The sequence below is a fragment of the Abramis brama genome (assembly GCF_963993115.1).
Source record: "Abramis brama genome assembly, chromosome: 10".
NCBI lineage: Eukaryota > Metazoa > Chordata > Actinopteri > Cypriniformes > Leuciscidae > Abramis > Abramis brama.
In genome coordinates, this window is record NC_139972.1 from 43690795 (window position 1) to 43710587 (window position 19793).

The 19793-nt window shown below is 41.0% G+C and overlaps 2 protein-coding genes across 2 annotated transcripts in view; one reads left to right on the forward strand and one right to left on the reverse strand.

Annotated features, from left to right (window-relative positions):
- Window positions 1-6035, reverse strand: part of LOC311091082 (uncharacterized protein) — a 6355-nt gene extending 320 nt beyond the window's left edge. The window contains exons 1-13 of the mRNA XM_084126822.1: window positions 5906-6035; window positions 5723-5809; window positions 5249-5635; window positions 5054-5134; window positions 4798-4980; window positions 4102-4706; window positions 3669-3990; window positions 2669-3473; window positions 2242-2451; window positions 1844-2142; window positions 1425-1511; window positions 1149-1316; window positions 1-1052 (exon numbers count right to left, since the gene is read on the reverse strand). The exon at window positions 1-1052 is cut by the window's left edge and continues 320 nt beyond it. Of these exons, the coding sequence (XP_083982948.1) occupies window positions 1-1052; window positions 1149-1316; window positions 1425-1511; window positions 1844-2142; window positions 2242-2451; window positions 2669-3473; window positions 3669-3990; window positions 4102-4706; window positions 4798-4980; window positions 5054-5134; window positions 5249-5635; window positions 5723-5809; window positions 5906-6025 (4406 nt within the window). The 5' untranslated portion in view covers window positions 6026-6035. The remainder of the gene's footprint in view (window positions 1053-1148; window positions 1317-1424; window positions 1512-1843; window positions 2143-2241; window positions 2452-2668; window positions 3474-3668; window positions 3991-4101; window positions 4707-4797; window positions 4981-5053; window positions 5135-5248; window positions 5636-5722; window positions 5810-5905) is intronic.
- Window positions 6036-11758: 5723 nt separating this feature from the next.
- On the forward strand, window positions 11759-13210 carry LOC311090447 (uncharacterized protein; the record flags this gene model as incomplete). Its single annotated transcript, XM_084125703.1, has 4 exons — window positions 11759-11779; window positions 11810-12116; window positions 12202-12484; window positions 12578-13210. Exons 2-4 carry the CDS (start codon window positions 12025-12027, stop codon window positions 13208-13210), a joined length of 1008 nt encoding a protein of 335 aa, XP_083981829.1. The 5' UTR covers window positions 11759-11779; window positions 11810-12024.
- Between the last annotated feature and the right edge of the window lie 6583 nt (window positions 13211-19793).

The following is a 19793-nucleotide window of genomic DNA, read 5'->3' on the forward strand; positions in this document are numbered from 1 at the left end:
GCATTTTGGGGACAGTATATGTACCCATAATACTGGCTGTGGCCACTTTCTTTGTTGCGGGGCTGTTGGCACTGACTGCATTTATTTTTATCAACTTTCCGATTGTAAGTCCTCCGGGCAGGTGGTGGTGAGGAAAGGGGGCCAGCAGGAGTAATCCGTTTGGATGCATAGGCTTGTGGGGTTGAAAACACATACACAAGAGGGTCACTGGCAGGGCTGGGGCCGGAGACAGTAGGCAAAGGGGCAGGGGTAGGTGGAGATGTCTGCTGAGGGAACAATTGGCTCTGAGCTGGCAACCTTGTGCAGACAGACTGCAGAGAATCTGTGCGTTGGGCCGGAGCTGCAGACTTCCTCTTGACCACTGCTTGTCCTGCTGTACTTTGAGGCAAGTGGTACTGATGTTGAGGGCCAGGCTGTGGTGGTGCAGCAGTGGGGCGTACCTGCACTGGTGGGAGAGGTACGGGAGCAACAGGAATGTAGGCAGGCAAGTTGACCCCTTGCAGCAGAATATTACATTCCTGCCTCTTCAGTCGCTTGTTGTGCCACTGAATGAGAGTTGTTTGATTAACATCAAACAACTGCAGAGTAGAGCTCTGCATGACTGCACCATTACCCAGGACCAGCTGTCTGATCTTGCTGTAGTCTCTGAGAATTAGAGTCCATCTAGTCAGTGCATATTTACCCTGTTTTTTTGGACTTTTATGGATGTCACAGAGTTTAACAAAAATGCACTCTACCAGACGACAACAGTCTGGCCACTGGGCAGGGGAACCTGTCGATCCTAGGACGCAACGTGTCATGCTCTCCACACCTGGCGTAAATTCAGGTTTCTTTTTAGAGCACCTGAAGCGTCCGGTTGCCAGGCGCGGCTGGTAGCGTGCAGAGTACGTCACACGCTGCTGGTCATATGGTAGAAGGTTCTGCCACAGAGCTATGATGGTACTGGCCTGCTGGGAGTTAAGTGTTTGTCCAATTTCATTCCTCAGTCCCACCAAGTACTCTGCCAGGCTGTCCACTCTGTCCATCCCTGGGATACTGCGCTCATCAACAGCCTGGTAAATATATGAATATATACAAATAAAATAACAACATCACAGGCAGAAAAATAACACATCTTACACACTTTTTACATGTCACAAAAGACCTACCAGCTCTTGCTGTGGTGCTGCTGGAGTCATGGCAGGTGTCCCAGAGGGACTTGTAGTTGTAGTAGTGGGAAGAGAGGCTGGGACGATGGGAAAGTACGGAGGAGCAGAGGCTAGGCTGGTGGGGACAGCTGTTGGGCCAAAGGGTGCAGTGGTATCCTCATTTGAAACCTGTTAAATGTAATAATAAAAATAAATAATAATAATCAAATAAGTATCAAAATAATACAATTACAAGCAAGACAATAACGCCACTGATACATGTCTCAAAACACTTGCCAGTTGTTGTGGGGCTGCAGGGGTGATGGGTGATGGCAGTGAAGAGGAGGGACTAGCAGCAGCAGAGCCGGTACAAGCATTCACAATCTGCAAAATGTAATACTCTTTTAAAAACACATTATTATAAAATGGATTTTAATTAGAGCATTATGCTTTTATTCATTTATGTATTCTTCAGATTTCTATTCATTGTCTTACATCTCTGTCTATTTCATGATTGCATTGTGTATTTTTTTGTGATTTGAAAATGTTTTGTAAAAGTGATATACAAATACATTTTCTAATTATTATTATACAATAATGATTATTATTATTATTATTATTATTACACATCAATAATAATAAATATCACAATACAATAAAAGTCTAAATTATCAGTACACGGTATGATAAAAACAAAATGTGACAGGCATAATTACCAGTCGTTGCTCAAGTGCAACAGATGCAGGCCCTGAAGGTCCAGCAGGTCCAGAAGTAGCCTGGAGAGAGGTGGGAGTTGGAATGACGGCTGAGCTGGTGGTGGCAGGTGATGGACCAGAGGATGGGTCCAGTAGCCCAACGGTTGGGTCCAAACCAGCATCTTCAAAGCCCTCATCTTCCAACTCTTCCTCTGTGCCTACATCTTCCAGCATCTGCTCAGTCTCCTCTGAGTCAGGTTGGACATCCTGCAAGGCCCTCCCTGTCTGGCGGTATAGGTAATCTATACCTATTAGCTCCCCTGGGACAGACAAGAAGGAAAATTTACTTTTCATAAAATTCATAAAAAGGTAATTCTATTTTATAGAAAATAGCCTCATGATGGAAAGCTTAAACTAACCAGTGTAAACCGCAGGTGGCTGAAAAGAGGGGACAAGTTTCCTTCCAAGCACCTTGACACTGTAGTTGTTAACACATTGAACAAGGTCGCCTGAGTAGCTGAGCAGTGATGGAGGCTTGACTGCCAGGGATGCAGCTTCACGGTCCTGATTCCATCTGTTAAGGCCTTCCAGGAGGTACAGCTGGAAATTCAGGCTGTTGGCACTGGTTCCTTAAGACAGTACAAATATGAGCAATATTGTTAGGTTAACTTGTTGTATTTGGTTCATTGACAGACATTAACTGTGTCAGTGTTCCCAGGATAATAACAATAATTATAATGATAACAATAACAATACTACTGCTACTACTACTACTACTAATAATAAAATGTTTAACTCCAAATATGTACTCATCTTGCTGATGAATAAAAAATGATTCCTACTGACCTGGAATGAACCTGTTCAGATGTAAGTGGAAGGATTCAAGTGATGTGGACCCTCTCGCACATCTGTAGTTTGGCAAGACAATGCCCCCCTTTGTAGTGGTGCCAGTTACAGTGTACAGAAGGACACCTGGTTCATCTTGAATGCACTTCACGTGCTTCTTCTGGGTTTGCCAGATGTGCTGCATCCTCTCGTGGTCCAAGAGAGGGACACCAAGAAGGTCTCTGCCCTTTACCCCCATGAGCTCATTGAGAAGCAGTTCAATCATTATGATAGTCTGCGGCTCCCCTCTTGTCCGCCTCCTGCAGTGCAACCCCAGTTCCTCCTTGGTTATCTGCTGGTCCACTAATTTTTCAGTGATCCCAGGAACACCTTCTCCTTTCAGCTGTTCCCTCTTAGCTTGACACAGCAAGGCAACATCTCCACTGTCCCACTCAAAAATGCAGCTTGACAGTCTGGACATGAAGATGGGGTACAGAGGATGTGCATCCTTTGTACACCCAGATGCCAGTCGCCGCATGTAGTGGTATATGTCAAGCTTTACAACCAGGTCTGGCCACCCACCAAATCTTTGTTTGAGTTTTGTCTGTCCAGTGCCCTCCCGACAACATTCACAATCCACATAGAGAAGCCGAGGAGGAGCCACACCAGCATTGCTGTACCTGCGGATGAGATCAGCAGCCATGGTGTCAAGAGCAGGACCCTCCTGAGCAGTCAGGACACTGATGAGGATTTGGCCCACCTCATTGCTCACAGATGTAAGCCACAAGGCGGTCCCCTTGGCAAAGCCTGATAGCTTCTTGGTGATCTGTGATAACACAAAAGACAATGAGTGCCTAAAGCCCAAATAAACTTTTTATTTTATATGTAAAACACTGAAATAATACTGTTTTTTACACAAAGCAATAATTAAATTTTTCACAGGTCTTTAATGCTAATGTTGTATTTTAGACTTTTGTTTGTAAGGTGTGATTCTACAGTAGTAAGAGTAAAAAATATTGACCTTTTTTGTGGAATCCATTTTTAATATATTGCCAAAGGTTGAAGTTATGCTGGCTTTGATGTGATCCAGTCTGCTTAAGATGTCTCGGCCATAAACAGCCAGCATCCACCTGTGAGAAGGAATAGCCACTGGCTTCGGAGGGTCGTGGACAGGGAGCAGGCTTGGCTGGGCAACAAAGTCTGAGCATGTGCCAAGGTAGCGACAAACACGCTTCAGCCACTCCTCGCTGTGATTTTCCCTCACCTGCCTGACCAAGCGGCTGGGGCTATTACCCAAGGTCCTCTCCCTCAGAAAACGGATCACACGCATGTCACAAGCGTATCTGTATTAAGAAACAAAGTGAAAAAATGGCAAACATTAAAACAAGCTAATTTCTAATGTGTTTGAATGACAAACATTTGTGACACAGGCTAAATAATTTCAGTATACTCACCTTCGTGTCAGGATCAGTCGGAACTCCATTCTGTGTGCCAAATCCAGCTGGTCCAAGATGGTCTTGCTACTGGAAATGTAACTCGTCTTACAACCAGTGGCACTGCACCAGAGGGTCTCCGTGATCATCAGGTAGTACCTATCGACATCCAAAACCTGGCGGGCTCTCTTGTGGGCTCCATAACCTGTGAGCTGTTTTCCACACTCAGGACAGCACAGCCTGACCTTCCAAAGGTGGTATGGCATCCACAAGAGAAGCCGGTGTGTAAAAAAATGCTCTGGAGTGGGGGCCTGATGATAAATAAGCGCTGGCTCTGGTGGATCATACCACAGCTTAAGGTCAGTGCGCAGCCGGTGGTTCCTCCACAGAGCAGATGAAATCCACTTCTGATCCTGAGGTGGTATGGTCCCTATCAGCTTTGCAGGCAGCCAGCCAGGCTCTGAACCAGGAGCAGTCTCCATGTCAGCAGTGGGGTGAGCTGACCGACCAACCACAGATGGAGCAGCAGAGTTGACAAAAAAAGGGGTGGCAGTGGCAGATCCAGAGGGTGCAGTGGCAAGAGGAGCAGAGGAGGTACCAGTGAAGGAGGCGGCAGCTGACACTTCCTTTAAAAATAAAAAAGGCAAATAATGAAGGATGATTATTTGAAGTGAAGTGTCATTGTGAAGAAAACCACTTAAATTAAGAGTTTCTCACAGCTCTAGCAGCTACCGATGGTATCGAAGATGTGGTTGTGGACACAGGAGAGGGAGGAATAGACAGAGGAGAGACAGTCTGAATGAACATCCTGGAACTGCAGGCAGGCGATGGTGTCCTCCTTGTCATGGCACTTGTGACAGTGCTGGACATGGCAGAAGAGTCGGAAGTGCAACTGATGGGCTGAGAGAATATAACCACGATTTTATTGTATGATTGTAAAATCAAATTCAAACTGTCATTCTCTTTACAATACCTTGGTTGCATGCTTCCTGCCCAAATCTAAGTTTGGCTTTAAAGCGGCACCGTGGGACCCACCGAACCGTGGCTTTATAAACTGAAAAAATGTTTTTTAAAAAGTCATCTTAAGTGGAGCCTTGTAAATTAAAATGCATATATTTGAATATGCTAAAAATTTAAATATCAGTATCAGTAAATACTCATTACTTACTGATGCCATAGTCAAAGTTGGCTTGCGGGTTGTGAGAGCAGGTGTTGCCATCTGCCCAGATGTTGCCGTGAGAGCAGGTGTTGCCGTGAGAGCAGGTGTTGCCATCTGCCCAGATGTTGCCGTGAGAGCAGGTGTTGCCGTGAGAGCAGGTGTTGCCATCTGCCCAGATGTTGCCGTTAGAGCAGGTGTTGCCGTGAGAGCAGGTGTTGCCATCTGCCCAGATGTTGCCGTTAGACCAGGTGTTGCCGTTAGAGCAGGTGTTGCCGTGAGAGCAGGTGTTGCCATCTGCCCAGATGTTGCCGTTAGACCAGGTGTTGCCGTGAGAGCAGGTGTTGCCGTCTGACCCGCTGTAGCGACAGATGATGCAGATGAGGGACCTGGTGTCAGCTACAGGTTAAGAGAAAAGAAAATTAAATTTAATAATAGAGACAACAACACCAACATTTCATAATTTTAGGAAAAGATTGTGGATACCTTTGCTATATGAAATCCACAACTACATGTCTGTGTCCCTCCAAACAAAGGCATTTGTCCCCTAAACTGCACTGGACATTTTCCAATCTGTAATATTGTTTGGCAGTGAATCATAAGAATGTGAAGAATGTGACATAGCTTTATGTTTTATTATTGTACACATAACACTTTATCTAAATTTACCTTCAGATACAGGTCATGCCACTTTTTCTGGCGGGGTGCCGGCCTGTTTCCTGCCTCAGAAGGCCAGACCCCTACAGCAGCAAACCTTCGCAGGCGTGACATCCACTCCTCTTCGCTCATAGCCCTGTGCTTTATGTGTTTGGATGCCATCTTCTATTACTAGAGTAAATAAAATTGTAACTATTCACTTTAAATTTGTAACTATTCAGTAAATGGTTTAACCATATCAACATGGGTAGTTTAGTTTTAACTAACTACTATAAAACTCCTGTATGTAGATAGCATTAGATGGTACCTCAGTGTATAATTTATTAATACATAGTACCTCAGTGTATAATATATTAATACATAGTACCTCAGTGTATTATATATTTCTGTAATACATATAATATATTAATACATAGTACCTCAGTGTATTATATATTAATACATAGTACCTCAGTGTATTATATATTAATACATAGTACCTCAGTGTATAATATATTAATACATAGTAGTAGCAGATATAGAAGTAATTTAATACAATCATTTTAAGATTATTATCAGTTGGTAAACACAAAATTATCAGTTGGTAAACACAAAGTCTCCTGTTATAACAGGTGCAACACCTGAATACAATACAAAACTCATTAATTCATATTAAATCATTGTCTGTGTTAAAAGTGAACACAATATCAGTTGTTGTACCAACGTTGTAACGTTACCAATGTAAACCATTCGTTTCTCTCTGTCGAAAATACGTTTCAGCTAATGCTAACGTTACTCCCTTCATTCATTCATTCATTCATTCATTCATTCTTAGCTAACGTTAAGTTAGTTAGCAGACTAAACAAAGCAACAACGTCGACGTCTTACCTAACACAATGTACAAGTTTATTTAAGAAAAAACTATTAATTAAATATTAATAGAGAAATCTTACCTCGGTGTCACCGTCAACGTCTTACCTAAAACAATGTAACGTAGTTAAAAGTTTATTAAAAAACAACAACAACAACAATAACTATGAATTAAAGCTAGTTAATTAAATAGAGAAATCTTACTTCGGTGACACCGTCAACGTCTTACCCATAGGTCGTCTTACCTAGTTTATTTTTATTTTTTTAAACTATAAAGCTGGTTAATTAGAGAAATCTTACCTCGGTGTCACCGTCAACGTCTTACCTAAACAATGTAACGTTAAGTTAAAAGTTTATTTAAAAAAAAATATATATATATATATATATTTCCAAAAATAACTCTATAAATAAAAATAGTATTTATTGATTCGCTGTGAGCGATAAGAGGTGGACTTATGCGCATGCTCCGGCAATGATGGAAAGGGCCACGGTGATTGGCTGTCTTAAAATGTAAAAGATGGAAATGCTGAGATCTGATTGGCTGTCGTAAAATGTAAAAGATGGAAATGCTGAGATCTGATGGGCTTTCATAAAATGCAAAAGATGGACATGCAGAGACCTGATTGGCTGTCGTAAAATGTAAAAGATGGAAATGCTGAGATCTGATGGGCTGCAAAAGATGGACATGCAGAGACGTGATTTGTCGAAATAGACAGACGAACGGTCCCCGCGCAGAGCTATCGAAGGCACACCGGTCGGGCACAGAACCTCAACCCATCAGGTTGCTGAAGCTCCGCCTCTGGCTAAAAGTGCCATTGGCACAGACAGACTTGCTGGCTGTCTCGATAAGTGAAGCAAAGACAACCCAAACCAGGTTTTAGCAAGGCCTCCAGAAGGTCACAACCTAAAGCAGGTTGCTGTCAAACGTAGTCGGCAGGATTCGAACCTGCGCGGGGAGACCCCAATGGATTTCTAGTCCATCGCCTTAACCACTCGGCCACGACTACAAGCTGGCCCAGGGGGGCATGTCATTTTGCTTGGTGGCCTGCAGCGTCGCTGCCCAAGGCCAGCGCAGGTCAGCAAGAACTCGACAGCAAAACGTAGCGTTCCACAAAAAAAAAGAGGCTCGATCGCCCGAACAGGGACTTGAACCCTGGACCCTCAGATTAAAAGTCTGATGCTCTACCGACTGAGCTATCCGGGCTCTCACTCGCGATGCGTGCGCGTTGCATGGGAACGCGCAGCAAAATGAATCGTAACGGCTGAAAAAAACAGACGTTTCTCCCACGGGGTGAGGAGAGGTGGTAACGTGGAGCTCAATTTCAAAAGTCTAGGAAATCTTGCCGTGACCCGGATTCGAACCGGGGTTGCTGCGGCCACAACGCAGAGTACTAACCACTATACGATCACGGCGAGCTACCGGTCTCCCCACCGTGTCACTGAGGACAAAACCGTTTCTTACCAACCTAACTCTTTTCAAGGGTAATATTGTAACAATGACTTTTTAAAACAAAATTTATAAAGTTTTAGCAAGGCCTCCAGAAGGTTACAACCTAAAGCAGGCGCATGCTGTCAAACTTAGTCGGCAGGATTTGAACCTATGCGGGGCGACCCCAAAGGATTTTTAGACCATCGCCATAACATTTATCAAACTCTTTAAAATCTTTAAAAAAACCTCTTCCAATTCATCACAATATAAAAACAAATGTAAAAATCCTTCATCCTCTCTTTTATATACTTTGCATGTTGCATTTTGTGCCATCCCAATTTTACATAGTTTCATCTCAGAAAAAACAACCTTATGCCTTATAAAATAATCCAGCGCTTCCATTTTTACATCTAAAAACCTCCACTTAACATTCCTCCATATATTCGTTTCCTCTAGTCCAGGAAAATGATCAATCCAAAACTCATTTGCTTTTGGTTTTTTGAAAACAGATTCCTTGAAACATCTATAAAACATCTTCACAGTACTAGAGTTAAAATCATTTTTATTCTCCCCAACTTTAAAAAACACTTCCACTTTCTCTTCCTCTTTTTCCCCACTCTCTATTATTTCAATCCACTCTTTTGGTATTGCTTTCTTTACAACATCATACTGCTTCTTTACAGTACTAACATTATAATCCTCTTTTGCCTCTTCCAAAGTATCGATGACAAACTGCAGAGGAAGAAACCCATTTTTATACTCATATAAAACATCTCTAACCCTTTTAATATCCACATCCAGCCAATTTTTAAAAAACACATCTTTGCCATCTATAGCAATCTTTGCATTTAAAAAAAAAGGTTGATTCAAAATCGTTTCTCTTCCTTGTGGCTTAAAATCAATGTGTGGTAAAAAATCCGTCCATGCATCTAAAATCTCTTTATAAAAATCTGGAATTCCTTTTATCATTCCTTTTTTAACATTTCCAGCTTTGAACATTTGTTTAAAAAATGTTTCATTATTACTTTAAATTCCTCCATCTTTTCTCCATTTAGATATTTCTTTACAGTTTTCACTCTCATACTCTTCTTCCTCTGTTCAACATCCATTAACCCCAATCCCCCTTCCTCTTGAGAACCAATTAATGTCTTGTGTGCAATTCTGGGAGGCTTATTACTCCATAGAAATTCCAACACAATACTCTTCACTCTCTTATCAACCCACATTGGCATTGCAGTTACTGACAGTGGACAGCCCTGTCTTATGGATCTAGTTATCTTAAAAGCATCCCTTAAAAAACCATTACATTTAATAAAACTCATTGCATCTTTGTATAAAATCTTAATCCATTTTCTAAAATTCTCTCCAAAACCAAAATGTTTTAAAATCGCAAATAAAAACTCATGCTCCACCCTGTCAAAAGCTTTTTCAAAATCCATACTTATCACATAACCACTAGGGGTGTGACGAGACGCTTACTCCACGAGACGAGACGAGACACGAGATTGGGTTCACGAGAACGAGACAAGACGAGATTTTTACACAATTTTTAAGAAATCCTCAATGATGAAATATATGAATGGAAAATAGTCTTTTATTCAACTGAAAATCACAAAATGCAAAACAATTTAGGTTCATTTTGAAATCAACTTGTAATGAATGTTATTTTACTTCTATTTTAATGAATTCTATGCAGTAAAGGACATGCAAACACTGCAAAATGTTTTGCTATAAACTCTACTGTCTGGCTTCTCCCCTGTACGATTTCACATGAGAAATCTAACTCCTTTCCACAAATCGAACATAAAGAAAAATAAAACAGTATAAATAAAATAAATATAAATAACTGAAATAACACTTTAAATGCAAACAAGTGTGTATCCATAATCAAAGTACTGCTCTCTCAAAACTACAAGTTCAAACAGAAACAATTTTTTTCTTCAAGCATGAAAAAGAGATAAATTAACTACACAGCCTAAGATTATGGTCATGTTGTTTTTCAAGAATATAAGCATGTCGACGATTTCTGGCAGCAGTTGAGACTTTTGGGCAGTAACTAGGGCTGCACGATATGAGGAAAAGCTGCGATGTGCGATAACATTGTTTAATATTGCGATGTCGATATGACTTGTGATATGTGAATGTTAGCTATACTGTTCCCATGTCTTAGTGCTTTAATAGGTTCTTTGCGCGATGGGTCAAATGTTTATTACCTGCCTGGTTCAGATTACACAATTTTAGCGCGATTTTGGCACGATCCGTTTCGTGGAGATTCGTAAAGGACAACGGGCGTCGGGACGCAAGATTCGATCGTTTCATTTCGAATAGTGTGTCATAGTGGGCGACAACGCGTCTGTGATGCTTCAGGACATCACGACAGAAAGACTAGCATGTTTAATTTTAACGGTCCTCCACGACGGGTTGAGTGTGAGCGAGAGTGAGTGAGAGTGCGAGGCGAGCAACAGTGAGTGTGCGTGTGTGCGCGCGCCAGTGAGCGTGTGTGTGTGTGTTCGCGCGCGAGTGAGTGAGCGAGGGACAGTGAGTGTGTGTGTGTGCGCGGAGTGTGTGTGTGATTGGCCCGGCACACAAATGATTTAAAAGTGGCAGGGGCATCTTCAATACTAATTTCATTTCCATCACACTGACATCACAACAACTCACGAGACAAAGTTTCACCTCGACGAGAAATCTCGTCGCGTTTTAATCTCGCGAGATCTCGTAACACGAGATCTCGTCACACCCCTAATAACCACTCTTCTTTTCTTCATTCATATAACTTATCACATCCCTTATATTGCTAACTGTATCTGATATATCTCTCCCCTTAACTCCATATGCTTGATTTGATAAAATTATCTTAGGTAACACACTTTTCAATCTGTTTGCTAAAAATTTTGCTAAAATTAGCATTTAGCATAGTGATTGGTCTATAATTTTTTTAATCATTTCTATCCCCTTTTCTCTTGAATATTATTTTCACTAGACCCATTCTCATTGTTTGATTTACCTCTCCCTTTTTAAAAATCTCATCATACACTTCTTTTAAGATTTTCATTAATTTATCTTTAAAAACTTTATAAAATTCATTTGTTATTCCATCTATGCCTGGACTTTTATTCCCCTTTAATTGATTACAGTTTTTTCTGAATGCTTAAGCGCTAATCGTGATTCTTGTAGCACAATTTCTAAAACTATTAATACGTATAGCAAAACCACTCACTGAGTTTGCAAAACTAAAAGCACAAACACTGCTTTGCACTCAGTTTGCAATTTTGTAACACACACTTTGCAAAACTGTAGGCACAATTCACTGCACAACACTCTTTTTGCAGAACTTTAAAAACAACTCACTGCTTACACTCAATTACCAAATTTCCAACACACTCCTAGCAAAATTATACACATGTATGGCTATCATTAACACTATTTTGCCAACTGTCTGGCACACTTTCACATGTGAAAACTGTTTTAGATAATTAGTTCACTTTGCGATCAGCCTAAGCACTATAAATAAGCCACAGGTAAGCTGTCTGTGTGGAGTACAATGGAAGGAGCAGTAAGAGTGAGAAGAGTGAGAATCAGAGGAGGCCGAGGGAGAGGACGTGGAGGTGAAGAAGTTGGAGGAAGAGGACGTGGAGGTGAAGAAGTTGGAGGAAGAGGACGTGGAGGTGAAGAAGTTGGAGGAAGAGGACGTGGAGTTGAAGAAGCGAGAGGGTTAGAGGAAGTTAGAGGAAGAGGACAAGGAGGAGCAAGAAGAGGACGAGGAGGGGAAAGAGGAAGGGTAAGAAGAGTAAGAAATAGAATAACTGATGACATCAGAGCTACAATAGTGGACCATGTCATCAACCATGGGATGACCCTGAGGGAAGCTGGCCAACGGGTTCAGCCTAATTTGAGCCGCTACACTGTGGCAAGCATCATTAGGACATTTCGAAATGAGAATCGGTAAGTACTTTGTAGCACTGCCATACTCTAATGAAAAACACAACAGTACCATACATGCAAAAATACTGAAATTGTTACTTTACAGAATTGCTAGACGTCCAGATGTTGGGGGCAGAGGAAGAATGTTCACTCCAGAGCAAGAGACCCATATAGTGAACATGGTGATTGCCAATAATGCAATAAGACTGCGCGAAATACAGCAGCGCATAATTGATAATGACACCAACTTTCAAAATATACACAGTGTAAGCATTTCTGCACTAAGTCGTGTACTTGCGCGCCACAGAATAAGAATGAAGCAAATTTACAGAGTTCCTTTCGAGAGAAACACAGAACGTGTAAAGCAACTGCGATATGACTATGTGCAGGTAAGCTATAGTGTCATTGGTTCTGAATTTGGAAGTGCATACTGTAGTGCTGTGCATGGGCCTGATGTGTTGCATTTGTTTTGTCTTGTCCAGAGAGTGATGGAACTAGAAGCAGATGCCATGGGACATGAGCTACTTTTTGTAGATGAGGCCGGTTTTAACCTCAGTAAAACCAGGAGACGTGGCAGGAACATTATTGGACACCGTGCCATCATCAATGTCCCAGGACAACGTGGTGGTAACATAACCATGTGTGCAGCTATAAGCCAAAATGGTGTTGTTCACCATCATGCAACCATAGGCCCATACAACACTGCACACATTATTGCATTCCTGGACACCTTACATGACATGCTCACTGTTCAGAGACCAGAGCATACCCGATATGTCATCATATGGGACAATGTTAGTTTCCATAGGGCTGCTTTGGTCCGCAACTGGTTTACAGACCACCCATCCTTCATGGCACTCAACCTCCCTCCATACTCTCCATTCTTAAATCCCATCGAGGAGTTCTTCTCTGCCTGGCGCTGGAAAGTGTACGACCGTCATCCTTATCAACAGGTAGCCCTTTTACAGGCAATGGAGGAGGCATGTGGAGATATTGACCAGGCATCATGTCAGGCCTGGATACGGCATTCAAGGAGATCATTTCCCCGGTGCCTTGGACTGGAGGATATCGCATGCGATCTGGACGAAATTTTGTGGCCGGACCCAGAAAGATGACATGATGTAGGCTGATTGTCTTTTTTTTCCCTTTTTTTTGGTGAAATTACTATTTTGTGTTCTGACTTTGTCTTGGTTTTGATGAGTGTGAAACACCAATACTTGAAGTGTGGATCCTTGTATGTTTACATGACACTATGACAAAAGTATGACCTCAAATTGACATCTGTACACAGAGAAAGCAAAAGCGAGATGTGTTTTGTATTCATACCATCAGTGTGTAGTTGGCACATTGTGTGCTTAGTAGATGATGGCTTGTGTTTACTGTTTGATACGAAAACACCATTTTTACGAAGGTGTGAAGAGTTAATCTAGCTGTGTTCGCTTTTGCAAGAGAACTACAATGTTTTGATAATTGGGTGAAAGGGTTTTCTTATTTGTGTGTAGAGTTTTGCAAAAATAGCCAATAGTTACAAAAAATGTGCTTAAGCAATCAGAAAAAACTGTAATGGCTTCCTCTATCTCTTCTATTTTTATCTCCTCATCACACTCTTCTTTGTCTTGTTTATTACAGTTTTTCTCGATTGTTTACACACATTTTCTGAAAGCATGCCTCATATTCTCAGAACTCTACACACAAATCCAAAAAAACACACACAATGGGCAAAACCCCTCAATTCTCCTGCAAAATGAAACTTTACATTCAAAACAATGTTATTTCTTCTCAAAATGGTATTTTGTTTTCAAATGACACACACAAACCATCATATGAATAGACATTTATAAGAACCAGTTGAACACTGATGTGCTCAATGTAAAACACTATGGTGAATGCAAAACACTTCTTCTCCATTCATCATAATGACTTAGGCCTTTTTTTGTTCAGTGTTACACTTTCTACAGACAGTACATACATAAGTGTGTTGTAAAATATTTGAGAATATTGTTTTTATACTCAGAACACACAAATACACGGTAACAAATATATTTTATTTTTCCCACAAAAACATTGTACACAGTGTACATCCCAACCAACACAAAGTTATTCATACAGTGGTCTACATACAAAACAACAGAAGAATTTACTGCATACAGTTACAGTAAAAAAAAAAAAAATCCAATGTTGGCATCCATTGCTCCATTGAAGAGCTCACCTGTTGAAGAGCTCACCTGTTGCCCTTTTATGCTAAAGCTCTGATTGCTAATTGTAAAACTGTGTGACGGGTGTTTGCCCATGTGATGAGTCAGTGTGCATATTTGAATGGCAGTGTGTTCCTTGTGAAAACAAGAGATTTTTTACATGAAAATTGTGCCAAAAGCAGAGAATTGTGTGTAGTGTTTTGAAAAAAGTGTGTTTTAGAACTGCAATTTGAGTGTAAAGCAGGAATTGTGCTTGTAGTTTAGCAGAATTGGTTCAGGGGTTGGTGAATGAGTTACATGTTGTGGTCATTGTGTCTCAAGTACCAGAAAATGTGTGTAAACAATCGAGAAAAACTGTAACTGCAGCCGTCACCTTCTCCAATATAAAGTCTTTTTCCCCATCATCTATTCCTTGCATCTTAAACAGTTCTTCATAAAAATCTTTTACCTCCTTTAATATTTCTTTTGTTTCTTTTACTTTCCTTCCATCTTTACATTTTATTTCTTTTATCGTTTCTGCCTTTTTTTCTACTTCTTTCTAGATTGAAAAAGAACTTCGTACATTTTTCTCCCTCCACAGTATATTTTGCCTTGCTTCTTATCATTGCACCTCTATATTTTTCCTACTCTATTTTCCTTAAATGTTCTTCCAACAAAACCACCTTCTGCACATTAACTTCCTCTTTACTTAACTCCTCATTCAATTCTTTTCTGATTTTCCTTTCCTTTTGTTTCTTAACTCGTTGTAGAAGTTTACAATATTTTATTGTAAATTTCTTAATTTCATATTTTACATTATCCCACCATATCCTTTTGTCTTCTACATACAAACTACTTTCCTTTTCCTTGTCAATAATTTTTTCTATTTCCATTTTATAAAATTCATTTTTTTAAATCTCTGCATTTAAAATCCAAAGTCCTGGCCCCCTCTCCATTTTATTAAAATCCATCAACATAAAAACAAAACTATGATCACTTAACGATGTTTCCTTATAATACACCTTTCCAATATATTGCTCTAAAACTCTTGTGTTTAAAACATAATCAATCCTTGTTTGACATAAAAAATTCTCTACTAATTGTCTTCTTGAATATTCTCTTCTTTTTTTCATTCCTATCCCTCCAGATATCAATTAAGTCATTTTCTTCCATTAAAACATTCAGCTCTTTTCTTGCAGTATCTGTTCTATAAACCATTCCTTCTTCTGCCATATCCATTTTGCTAAAAAACGTATTGAACCAGATCTTCCAGCAAGACCACTAATGCCTGGCTCACACTACAGGAGTTTTAAAATCCTAACCGATTTTGAAATCTGGTTGCAGCACACACTTAAGGAGAATCTTTGCAGATTTTCTTCCCTCAAATCTTAAACATGCTCACACTACAAGGTTTGAAAATCGCGGTGCACCACACACTACAAAATGTTATTAAGATTATCGTGCCAGAGGAAGCGCCTCACGTGATCTCACGCAGCAGATCTGAAGTGGAAAAGCATGGAAACATATGGGATATGCATTGCCATGAGACACACACACACGCACGCACATACACACGCACAGAGACTTTGAACCTACCGGTACTTTGAGTTAAGATCGGGCCCAAAAAATCAAGCCCGACCCTACCCGAGCCCATGCACGTTATAACCAGGGGCGGTGCCAGATATTTTTTTAATGCAGGTGCTGGATATATAGCCTATATAAATACTATTACAAAAATTGGCCACTTAATATTTAATATTCAATTATTTTAATTGTCACAATTAAAGTATTAATTTTATTAAATTGACCAAGCACAACATTCAGCATTCAATCAAATATTGATTAAAGATTTATTATTATTAGGCTAATAATGTTATTTCAACATAATATCTCGTTATTTCGACATAATATGTGTGCGTGCAACAAGCTAGATGTGCATTTGTAAATCCGGTGACGCGTGCGTTGATTTTATTAATAAACTAGTGTTTTCTGTCGGCTGCAAGATGAAGTTGACAATCGCCATCTCCGTAGTGAACGCGCCTATAGAGAGAAATGCACATGGATTACATAATCAGAGAGTAGCCTATTTCTTTTCGTTTTGAATTGTTTCGTTTAAAGACATTTCAAGATTCGATGTATTTCTCATGTCTGTGAGGCATACACTGAGTTTCGGTTAATTTATGATGAGATGCGCTCCAGTTCACGAGCAATGCAAATGACAGTGCAGGCGCCTCCATGTCATGTTGCATGATTATTGTCTGCTATATTTTCTTCCTATTTATTAAATCCAGGCAATTGGTTGATAACAATTTATACAAAACGAAATTCACTTTAAAGAAGGGTTTTCTACAAAACAAAACTTAATGAAGTGGTCAAAATCATGTCTGACCCACTCTATGTCTCCCGATACATTGCACATCATATCTTACTTGTGCTGTTCACTTTTCATAATCAACATAGCTTAAATGGAAAAAAATAACATTATAATATTTTAACAAATAGCACAATAAAACACAAGCATTTGGCCCTGGCCGCCCAAAACGATGGGTGTGCCTTCACTGGTCAATACAATAAATCAATGCCGGCGTTGATCATGGAGTGACGCATCAGCTTCAGCGTTGTCCTGCTCAGCTGAGTCTTGTAAAGTGGAGCTCAAAGTTTAAATTAAATATTAAAATAATTAACAGCTTGTTTCATTACATCTAGCACCTATCTGTGAATGCATCCGCATTTTTACATTTCCGTTGAATGAACATTTAATGACTGAGTGACAGTCTCTAATGCGCAGAGACTTTCAATGTCAATACTGGTGAAATATCAGCACAAAGCCTCTCGTAAAGTGAGATTCAAGGAATTAACTGTTATATAACAATGGTCTAACAAGCTCATTGTCAGGTTTATGTTGTGTTTATTATTTTATGTGGACCCCCGACCCTTATTTTGACGTGTTGTGTCTTCATTTTAATCCACTTCGTTTTAATGCGCTTTTTAGTTTCGGTTTCATTATTGAACATGTAGGCTACTCGTCTTTGTGCCTGCTGACCACAGCGTAACACTTATTTATTTAGCAATAAATAAATGGAGATAAAAACGCATATCGAGTTGAGTCACTCAAAATTATCTCAAGGGAAATTCCTTCAGCAAGACAGCCCTACTTGTTTCCTGGCTATTTTGACAGCACTGACGTAATCACAGATTTGCTCATCCCGATTTAAAATCTTAAATATCAAACATGTTTGATAAGATCGGGGCGAGCCCGATTTGTGTGAGAGCAGATCGGGAGGTGCAAGATTCGATCTGTGAACGCCTCACATTACCAGATAATCTGCGCCGAACATCGGAACCGATCAATTTCCTCGACAAGATTTTTTCTCTGATTCTCGGGAGGGGGAAATCGGGCATAAATCGGCCTAAAACTCCTGTAGTGTGAGCCAGGCATAAGGCTTGTATTTTCCTCCAGGAGAGGAGACGTCTCTGACCCTGGATCCCAGTTCTTCCGCTGAGAAATTGTCACAGGCTCTGTAGGAATATCCTAACAACACCACAACTTGCCATGAAAACAAAACAACCGAGATCCCCAACATGTGAGGCCTCCATCTCCAAGGTTTCTCCAAGGGGCCCCTCATCGGACCCCTTCCTGACGTTGGCTCCAGGCCTGTTAATGGCATGAGAAAAAGTAGATGTCATGACAGGCCTCTGCCCAGTCGAACACCAACAGGTCCCGTGTACGCTCAAGGATGTCTGATCGGTGGGCCAGTGGCCTAATGGATAATGCGTCTGATTACGGATCAGAAGATTCTAGGTTCGACTCCTGGCTGGCTCGCTCTGCCTCTTTTGCTTCGCTGTCAGCCCATAGCCGTTTTTATTATTTCATTTTATTAGCCCATAGTTTTTGTTATTATTATTATTGGATTGGTTGATTAATATAAAAAATTGATAGTCCAACAATAGGCTGCTTTGTCAGTGGGATAACGGTCAACATACAATACCATGTGTCTTTTCAAATGCATTGCATGAGTACTGTCACAAGGACCTTGCTTTACGACCAGTTTATAGAGTCTGTTATGCCATCACAGGAAGTCGCACCCAGTCGAACAGGTTAAGGCGATGGACTAGAAATCCTTTGGGGTCGCCCCGCACAGGTTAAAATCCTGCCGACTAAGTTTGACAGCATGCGCCTGCTTTAGGTTGTAACCTTCTGGAGGCCTTGCTATTTTCTCCAAACAACTGCGCCTTTGAAGCAAGTTTACAATATCGATAAGAGCGCGGCAAGTCCACAGCATTAAAGCGTGTAAAGATGCTTTCCAGACAAGAAGCTTTGAGTTTTTGTTCTTTTTCCTAGCATTATTGTCTTTTGATTATTATTATCTGTCTAATAGGCTGCATTCCCACTAATTCGCAAATATATTTTGACATAGAAGACGTTTGGACGGCCGTTCTTAATCGTCAAAGAAGGGAACGCAATGCATGGGAGAAACGTCTGGTTTTTTTCAGCCGATACGATTAATTTTGTTTTGCGTTCCCATGCAACGCGCACGCATTGCGAGTAAGAGCCCGGATAGCTCAGTCGGTAGGGTATCAGACTTTTAAACTGAGGGTCCAGGGTACAACTGGGCGATTGAGCCTCTTTTTTTGTGGAGCGCTACGTTTTGCTGTCGAGTTCTTGCTGACCTGCGCTGGCCTTGGGCAGCGACGCTGCAGGGCACCAAGCAAAATGACATGCCCACTTAGGCCAGCTTGTAGTCGTGGCCGAGTGGTTAAGGCGATGGACTAGAAATCCATTGGGGTCTCCCCGCCTGGGTTGGAATGCTGCCGACTACGTTTGACAGCGTGCGCCTGCTTTAGGTTGTAACCTTCTGGAGGCCTTGGTAAAACCTGGTTAGGGTTGTCTTTGCTTCACTTATCGAGACAGCCAGCACGTCTAATTAAGCTGATTATTTGAGTACTCTATGATCTGAGTTGGGTGTGTCCAATAAGGGACATAAGCAAAACGTGAAGGGTAAGCTTCTGAAGTAGTTTGTGGATCCCAGGTTTAAGCATATGCTTGTCCAACACAAAGACATCTGAGGAAGAGAGGGTATGCGCGACACTGGTGGGACTTGAACCCACAACCTTTGAATACCTCCATTCACAACCTAGAAGTCCATTGCGCCACAGAGCCACAAAAAGCCTAGCTTTAAGACGCTATTCCATGCACATCACTTCTTAGATTTCCACTTTTTGTGCAGATACACACCGTTCAGCATGCAAATATTTACATATGTAAAACGTTTAAGTGAGCGGTGCCCACATAGGCACTGCTGGGATTCGAACCAAGGATCTCACGTTTACAAGGCAGGAGCTTTGTCCAACTAAGCCACAGCACCACCTGCTACAATGTGTTGGTATAAAAAGTCTAAAAGAGGTAGCAGGTCAGGAAAATAGCTGATTACATCATGAAAGAGGTTAGGGGATTATTTCCAAAACCCAAGGGGCATTCAGGGCTCTGTTGAAGAAAGAGGGAACATCTGAAACTCTCGATACT